Source organism: Arachis duranensis, chromosome 7 (genome assembly GCF_000817695.3).
Source record: "Arachis duranensis cultivar V14167 chromosome 7, aradu.V14167.gnm2.J7QH, whole genome shotgun sequence".
Taxonomy (NCBI): Eukaryota; Viridiplantae; Streptophyta; class Magnoliopsida; order Fabales; family Fabaceae; genus Arachis; species Arachis duranensis.
The window spans coordinates 2,322,255-2,331,800 of NC_029778.3; the positions used below are offsets into that span (position 1 = coordinate 2,322,255).

General features: G+C 29.7%; 1 protein-coding gene across 5 annotated transcripts; it reads left to right on the forward strand.

Annotated features, from left to right (window-relative positions):
* Nucleotides 1-3,154: 3,154 nt before the first annotated feature.
* On the forward strand, nt 3,155-8,335 carry LOC107496366 (fimbrin-1). 5 transcript variants are annotated; one of them, XM_052252354.1, is made up of 15 exons: nt 3,155-3,403; nt 3,917-4,227; nt 4,364-4,534; nt 4,713-4,951; nt 5,049-5,220; nt 5,330-5,368; nt 5,470-5,538; nt 5,657-5,773; nt 5,979-6,190; nt 6,313-6,471; nt 6,609-6,808; nt 6,999-7,156; nt 7,263-7,359; nt 7,526-7,617; nt 7,730-8,335. In XM_052252354.1, exons 2-15 carry the CDS (start codon nt 4,141-4,143, stop codon nt 7,985-7,987), a joined length of 2,070 nt encoding a protein of 689 aa, XP_052108314.1. In that variant the 5' UTR covers nt 3,155-3,403; nt 3,917-4,140; the 3' UTR covers nt 7,988-8,335. The 5 variants fall into 5 exon arrangements, with proteins under 5 accessions (XP_052108314.1, XP_015973091.1, XP_015973096.1 ...); XM_016117605.3 differs by having other exon boundaries at nt 3,155-3,392; XM_016117610.3 differs by having other exon boundaries at nt 3,155-3,392; nt 4,099-4,227.
* Nucleotides 8,336-9,546: the final 1,211 nt, after the last annotated feature.

Sequence of the window (9,546 nt, forward strand, 5' to 3'; positions counted from 1 at the left end):
GATTATCATTTATTTATTTATTTTTACCAAAGATAGGAAAATCTGAACCCGCAACCTCTTAAGTGAATACGGAGAGATTATGTCATTTGAGTTATTATTATTATTATTATTATTATTATTATTATTATTATTATTATTATGCATCCACAATCTTATTAAATATATAGAATTATTTTCACCGTTAACTTTTTATTTTCATACTTAAAAAAACTATTCTTGCTTAAGAAGGTTCCAAAAAACGCTTACATGGACATGTTCTCATATAATGAATCTCCCTTTATGAATAATTCATTTGTCCTAATAATTACATGTGTTTATTCTTATCATTAAGAAAGGAAACTAAAAACTTTTTTTTTTAAAGAAAAAAAAAATCTACAACCACCATTCAAATGTTGTCTCAAGAGATAGTGAACCTACATGATATTTTCTATAATTGATCATTGAGAATGAAATGATAGTATATAAATATAAAAAGGAGGGGCACATGGGTCATTGTCATGGACCATGGGTGAACTCAACCATAACAAGTAGATCTCGGTCGGTTTGGCGGTGCTGTTAGCAACTAACTAAATCCCATTAAGCAATCATTTCCACGTTCTTAAATATTTAATAATAATTATAACATTCTCAAAATCACACAATGAAAGTGACCCTTCTTTGGTTAACACTTGTAACTTGATCCCCCTTTTTTTTTAATCTTAAAACATTGATCACCTAATTACAAGGGAAAGATTATTGATTATAATTCTTCGCAAAATGACAATATTATTAAAATAATAGTGCCATGTATCTCGAGTATAGTAAACTTGTGTGAAAGTAAAGAAAACTACAAATGAATGAGATTTATTTTATCGATGTGAAGTAGGTTAAGACTTTGAAATTTGAAGGCTAAAATAGTAAAAGAATATATCCTTACGTTTACACCAAACAATATCACACTTATTCCAATTCTAATCTAAAACCTAAAAATGGGATCACACCTTCCTACGCTCAAGGAGTCTTGTTACTATTTTTTTATTTACTCGTGGATAAGAATAAAGAAGAAATAGGATTATAATAAACAAAAGATAAGGAATACAATAAATATTTTTTTTTCTCAAACACAAAATTGGTCACTAGATACTGATGGAATATGATTAAAAAAATATTTAANATATATAATATAATTGGATAATTACCCATATAACAAAGAAAATACTGTGTATTTTTTTCTTTATGTATATTACATCAACATACATATTTTATGATGAAATAAATAACAAGCTTTTAGAAATTATTTTTAATATAGAAATAAAGATAGTATTTTTATTGAATATTAATATTTGAAGTGTATTATTATATTGTAAAAATTATTTAACACATTTTCTACGTATTTCAATATATTTTCTATATATTTTAACATGTCCCTATGTGTTGATTAAGATATTGTCATGTGTCCAACACGTTCTTTATGTATTGATCAGAATGTTATCACATGTCTAATATATTCTACATATTACAACGTGCCTTCACGTGTTGTAATACACTATCACGTGTTAATTTCTCACCTATAAAATTTATCTATCTGTAATTATATCAAATAATTATATTTTTAACAAAAATATTAATTTTTTATATTAAAAAAAATCAACCACAAATTTTGTCACTTATTTTTTTATTTTTTTATGGTATTTTTTAGTGTGACGTGAATCTAAATTTTATTGAAGGGTTTGTTCTGATTGATAAGTATTTCTCATCTAATCAAATAATAAATAATTGTACAATATCTTAATATTTAAGATTAAAGAAAGTATAAAAATTTGAATAGAATTTTCATAAATTAAAAATGTTGAGTGATGTGTGTTGATGACAATGTGCTAGGACCCTACCCAGCTGTGATGAGAGGAAATAAGACGTGTGTGTTGTGTTGGTTTTGATAGAGAAAACAATCAACACATAAGCATAGGTAATGTAAGCACCCCAAGACAACTAAAGTCGGTTGCAGAAACTTCCAAAAAGACTATACACCCCTAGACATTGACATGACATGTGTTTTGGGTAAAATATGAACACTTTTCTTTTGTATTCTAGATTTACTCACACCACCACAATTGGAAATTATGAAGTGTTTTTATTGTATTTAGTTAAACTAATAACTAATAATGTTTACACATTAATATTTCATTTAAATAGGTGTAAAAAAAATTAGTTACTAAAATATTCTTTTGTAAAAATGGATTTTAAAAATAGATTAAATAATATATTGTATTTATTTATTAACGAGTTATAGTTCAAATATTATAATTTTTTTATACTCACTTAAAAATTGTAGATTTGAGTCTAATTTTAATTTTAGAAAAAAAATATTATATTTATTCACAAATACCTAACAATAAATTTGAGAATTTTTTTTCTCAAATAAAATAAAAAAATATTTTCGCAAATCCAAAATTCGAGATTTATTTTCTAGGATACGAATTTTTTTGGTAATTAGGGAGAGTTTTACCTCCAACAAACTATATGGGATGCGGTAAACTCTATATAAATTATAAAGTTTGTCGTACCCGGACGAACTTTATAATTTATATAGAGTTTGTCTGGTACGGCGAACTCCTCCTAATTACAAAAAAAAAAACCGTAAAAATAAAGTTTGAATTTTGAGTTTGAAAAAATATTTATTTTCTTATTCTATTTGAGAAAAAACTCCATAAATTTGACAACTAATTATTAATATGCACAAAATATTTTTTTATATAAAAATAGTAATAAATTTGGAATTTAATTTTTATATATTAATAATATAAAAAATATATAAATGTATAAATTGAATTGATTAATTATATAAAATTAACTTTAGTGATAGAACATGTCAATGAGTTATAATTTAAATGACATAATTTTCTCATACTCACTTAAGAGATTATGGGTTTAAGTTTTTCTATTTTTCGTAAAAAAAAAAATTTAGTGATAAAACATGGAAATTAAATTCATAAATTTTAAATTAAATGTCAATTTATTTAATATTAATGAGCAAAATTTATCATAAAAAATTCATAAATGATAAAAGAAAAAAAAAGTTTATTCATTTGAGTATTAAAAAGTTTTTTGTTCTAAAAAATAGTTAAAAAAAAATAATTTTTCATGGTTCATGGTCGTAGTCAGGGTCGGCATTGTAGTGTTCCAAAGTCCAAAAAGTCCAAACCAAAAAACAAAAATTGTTGTTTGCTTCCTTCTTCTTCCTCCTTCTCCATCACTTTGCCACCCCATTAAGAAAAATCGATCCTTTCTTACGTTCCATGCTTCTTCGATTATCCTTCATCTTCTTCTCTTTCTCTCTCTTCCATTGCACACGTTCCTTCATTCAATGACATAATGAGGTGCAGTTGAGTTCAATCCAAATGTACAACTGATTTGTATGCATTCGGTACCTTCTCATTATTACTTTCATTCATCCATTTATTACCCCTCCCTTTTTTTAATTTTATTTCATCAAATGATATTAATTATTTAATTTAATTCTGTACCTATTTGCATCTACAATATGCTGCTTAGCTTAGTTCTTACTCAAAAGTTCTTCTCTTTCAATCCTGTTGAATCCAATTCCGCGTTTTCTATTCTGTTTTTCATTGCTGGGATTGGTACAACTACATAGGTTCGTTAAAACATTCATCCTTTTGTTCTTGTTTTTCATTTTCAATGGTTTTTTCAATGCATGGTGGAAAGTAGAACTGTTAGATGCAGATGGAAGGTAGATTGATTTAGAATACGTGAATTACTGTGTTTTTATTTCTTTCTTTCTTTCTTTTTTATTGTTATGGTGTTTGTTTCAGATAGTAACAAATGTAACAAAACTACTGTCTTTCTTTTTTGCACTTACTTTCTGTTATTCAGTTTTCCTTATTTTGGATACTCTTTTTTGTTTGTGCTTTTCTGTCAGGATAATGGTGGAGAGGAACTAAACTTCTTGCTTGGATTTTTGTTATAGATTTGGTTTTTATGTATGACATTTTCGGTTTTCTTCTTCTTTTTTTGGCCTTGTAAGTTGTGAAGTTACATCTTGTTGCATTTTAGGCTGCTGAGTAAATAAAACAGTGTGTTGGATTGACAATTACCTTTTAGGCCTTTTTTCTGGGGATACAATTTTGGTAGTGATTTAGCAAGATGTCAAAATTTGAGGGTGTTATTGTCTCCGATCAATGGCTTCAGAGTCAGTTTACACAGGTCGAACTTCGCACCCTGAAATCAAAGGTAAGCTCATTTCATTTGATTCCATATGTTGTTGGATCCTTTATCATTTGTTTGTTATATATATTTAATGTGTTACTTGTGTTTGTGTTTTTGTTTGTAATTTTGAACTGTGTTACCCTTCTTTCTGGTATTGTAGTTTGTCTCCTTGAAGAATCAGAATGGTAAAGTTACATTTAGAGATTTACCATCTTTAGTGGTGAAGCTAAAGGCATTCGCGGATATGTATAGTGAAGACGAGATTAAGGCGATCTTGTGTGAATCCGACACTGACTTGACTAATGATGTTGATTTCGAATCCTTCTTAAGGGTTAGTGTCTTTGATTTGTTTGTTTTCAATGTTATTAGATAATATTTTCGACTTTGCAGTGGTCATAATGATGGAAGTTACTTTTACACTACTATCATTAATAGAAGAGTTTATGTTGTAACTAACATTAAATATAATGCATGTTATGCAATGGATGTTTATTACATTTGCTATTCAGGTATATTTGAATTTGCAAAGTCAAGCTACGGCGAAACAAGGTGGCAGGAGGCATTCGTCGTCATTCCTTAAGGAAAGTATAACTACCCTTCTTCACACAATTAGTGAATCGGAAAAAGGCTGTTATGTTGCTCACATAAACAGCTACCTTGGTGATGATCCATTTTTGGAGCAATATCTTCCATTGGACCCGGCTACTAATGATCTATTCGATCTTGCAAAAGACGGCGTTCTTCTATGGTATATAAGCAGGGTTTGCTTAATTTCACTTCTATTACTTTTATGTGCACAAGCATTTGATATAGAGTTGATTTGATATATGTTGTGCTGAATGCAGTAAGCTTATCAATGTTGCTGTGCCTGGGACTATAGATGAGCGAGCCATCAACACGAAACGAAAATTAAGTCTTTGGGAGAGAAATGAGAACCATACTCTATGCCTCAATTCTGCAAAGGCTATTGGCTGCACAGTGGTCAACATTGGCACCCAGGATTTAGTGGAAGGACGAGTAAGTTCTAGCAATCTGAGTCCCCTGAATCTTTTGTCGACATTTGATCGGAACCTTTTGTCTCTTGATTTGTAGTCTTCCTGACATTTTTTTTGGTTCTCTGTTGCAGCCTCATCTTGTTCTTGGGTTGATTTCCCAAATCATAAAGGTATAATAATCGAACTTCATAATCCTTTCTCCATCGCAGTGTTGTTATCTGAATTTCCTATGTCATATTCTTATTCTCCTTCAACTTTTTCGGAATTTCAGATCCAGCTTTTGGCTGATCTGAACCTCAAGAAGACACCTCAGCTTGTAGAATTGGTCGATGATAGCCAGGTAGTCATATATGAAATCTTCTCTTCTTATTTGATTTTCAATTTCATTCTAATTTGAATCAAATTGTAGCATAGTATTTTCAGAAATTGATTGTTCGTGCATTTACTTGCTGTCTTAGGAGATTGAAGAGCTTCTTAGTTTGTCACCTGAAAAAGTTCTGCTGAAGTGGATGAACTTTCATCTCCAGAGAGGAGGTTACCATAAAACTGTGAAGAATTTTTCTTCGGATGTTAAGGTATATTAGCACTTCTCTTAAACGCCTTATGCCAGTTTGAGTAATGTTTGATTTGTTTGTAGACAATTTTTATACTTAGAAGTTACCATGTGCATAAATGCAAAATTGAGGAAGTATGATTCTCGTTTTCGAAATAACAGTTCAATGCATAAACAAGCGATTATTATTGCAATATCCTTATGCATTCTTGGGCATTTGTTTACAGGATGGAGAAGCTTATGCTTATCTTCTTAATGTTCTTGCACCTGAACATGGCACTCGATTCACCTTGGATACCAAGGATACCAATGAAAGGGCAAATATGGTCCTCGAACATGCAGAGAAAATTGGTTGCAAACGATACTTGTCCCCGAAGGACATTGAAGAGGGATCCTCAAATCTGAATCTTGCATTTGTTGCGCAACTGTTTCATCATAGGTATGAAATGTATTGCATCATTTAATAGTCCTGCATAGGATTGACCAGGACAATCTGAAACTACTCTTGCTCTTTTACCTCAAGGTTATCTATTTGGCTGATTTTTGCTATGCGCGATGCAGGAGTGGCCTATCTACAGACACTAAAAAGATGTCATATGCTAAGATGATGACAATGGATGATGTACAAACATCTAGAGAAGAGAGATGCTTCCGGCTATGGATAAATAGTCTTGGCATAGCTACTCACGTAAATAGTCTATTTGAAGATGTCCGAAATGGGTATGTCGATTATTTTGTCAATATCTAAAGCCTTGTACACATCATTATATCCACTCCTTCTGTGGAAACCTATGATGTGTTCAGCATATGTTTGCATGTCTTCGATGTGTTTGATTTCTTTTACCTTTTGCGCGTAGATGGGTACTTTTGGAAGTTCTAGACAAGATATTTCCAGGAACAGTAAACTGGAAACATGCAACAAAACCTCCAATTAAGATGCCATTCAGAAAAGTAGAGAACTGCAATCAGGTCATTAAAATCGCTAAACAACTGCGATTCTCGCTTGTCAATGTAGCCGGAAATGACATCGTGCAAGGAAATAAGAAGCTCATTCTTGGTAATCCCTTCATATATCAATGTAGATTCCACCCTTTTCCAAAACAAAAGTTATTTGCAAGCCTTGCAGTATTAACTGCTCTAAATCCAGAGAACATTAAGATAATTTGAAGGATAATAGACTTCAATCTATCTGAATTCAGCCATGGTCTAAAATTCTATTGTCCTTATTATTTTATTTTCTTTTCCAGCTTTATTGTGGCAGTTGATGAGATTCACAATGCTTCAACTGTTAAAAAATTTGAGATCTCACTCACAAGGCAAGGAGATCACTGATGCCGATATTCTTAAATGGACAAACAGAAAAGTGAAGAGCACTGGCAGAACTTCCCAGATTGATAGCTTCAAGGTTTCTTATTTAACATTTCATGTCTTATTTTCCCTTGAAAATATCCTTACTGCATTTATAACCAAATGATGATTTTGTTGGTGACAAACTTTTGGATATGTTTTAGGACAAGAGTTTGTCAAGTGGAATATTTTTCCTTGAGCTTCTCAGCGCCGTAGAGCCTAGGGTTGTTAACTGGAACCTGGTCACCAAGGGTGAAAGCGGTAATGATTCCTTAAAAGGATACCATTTACGAATTTAATTGCTATAGTTTGGTTGTGCTTATCCGACTTCAAATATTGGATATACGTGTAAAACTTGTTTATGCTGATGGTGTATATAATCTTTCTTGTTAAATTAACTTATCCTCTTGATGTATGAAATTTCTAGATGATGAGAAGAAACTGAACGCCACCTATATAATCAGTGTAGCGAGAAAACTTGGTTGTTCAATCTTTTTATTACCGGAGGATATTATGGAGGTACTTGCTACTTCATAGTTCGTTCTCTTATTATTTAATGCACGATAGTGACTGTTAAGCCGCTAATTATTTTATTTACAATGTCTTTGACTCGTATCGATACATATGACAGGTTAATCAGAAGATGATTCTCACTCTAGCAGCCAGTATAATGTATTGGAGCTTGCAACAACAAGGTGAAGATGCACTGGATTCATTTCCTTCGCCTGCTGGTACTGCTACGACCACCACGCCGGAAGCTTCCCCAGCTCCGTCAGTTTGCGGCGAAGACGAGAGTTCTTCCCTTGGTGGTGAACTCTCCAACTTGAGTGTTGATGATGCCACATCTGACACAACAGTGTCCTCACAACTTGAGTCTGATGAGCTATGAGGGCCTAGTTTTGCACTTTGCAAAGTTTTTTTTTTATCTCTCAAACATGAGATGAGTTCCAAATCATTTTCTTTTTTCTTTCTTTTTTGTTTTGTTGGTAGGTAAAGAAATTAGAGTAAAGGGTAAGAAAAATGTTCATGGAAGGTAAGTTTAGGAAATAGTTGTGAATACCAATGATAATAATGTGTAAAAATATATATTGACATGTTGTTTAATTTGTTCTTTCTAGAAAGGAATTATTATTTGTTAGGGAACAAAATAATGGCCAAGAGGGCAAAAAGGGAAGGATATAAATGAGGTTTTTTGAACAATATTTGATGCATTCAAGTAGGTTTCAGGTTTCATGAGTGTGTAAGATGAAATGAAAATGAAATGAGCTTAGTTGAAGGTAGATATTTTTTATGTGTGAATATCTTATGAAAAAATGTTTTTTATGTATTATGTTTGGATATAATAATATAAAAATATTATTTATTTATTTATTATATAAAAAAATTTACATTTAAGGTGTTTATTTTTACTGTTAATAATTTGTTAAATATATTTAAATATAATTTTTTTATTAAATTTGTTTAACAATTTAATAATACTCAAATAAATTCATAATTTTGTTTGACTAAAAGAGAAAGGGTCAATATCAAATGTCTTAAATATCAAACTAGGTATTATTATATATAAATTAAAAGTAGTTTAAAGACTATATAATATATTATATAATTAAAAGGGCTACATACTTTTTTTTTAAATATATATACTGAAAATGATTATTTATGTATTTGTAATGAATACATGTTCTATTATACATGTCTTTAATATATATTTTGTATTTGAATATGTATTTTATATAAGTGACTAATTTGATGATTGATTTTTAATATATAATATAATATAATGATATAATTGATTTTTTTGGTTTAATTTTGAATGTTAAAATAAGATGTAATTGTTTATATTGTTCTTCTTACTTTCATGTAAACATTCTTTAATTAATTAATTGATGTGCAAGAGAGTGATATCAGCAAATTTGGGTTTCATTTTATTATTAAAAAAAACGCATTTTGACAATTTTTATTTTCACAAAACAATTGAGGCTAAAATTAAATAAAAAAGAAAGCCGAAAGTATATTCACAAATCAAATCAGTATATTTTTTTGACTAATAAATCAGTTCCAAATCACTTGATAAAAATAGAAATAGAAACGATATCTTTGAATAATGAAGGTAATCAAATTTATTAAATGCTTGATTTAATTTAGTGATTCGGTAATATACTAATATTAGTGGAGTCAATCTAAAGTTAGGGATGAATCAAGTATAGATCAACTTTCTTGATACACTTGCCTTGGATTCTTTCCTCAAATAGATTCACCTAAAAAGAGTAAAGGCGTTAAAAGAACAGAAATATTTAATATTAACAAAAAATTAATCAAAAACAGTAAGAATTTGATCTATTTAGTCTTCATTAGTTATTATAATAATTAATAAATATTAAATAAAATAAATTTTAATTTTTTTTTATCTTTTTAGCATTATCATTAAAATTTTTTTATCATATCTTA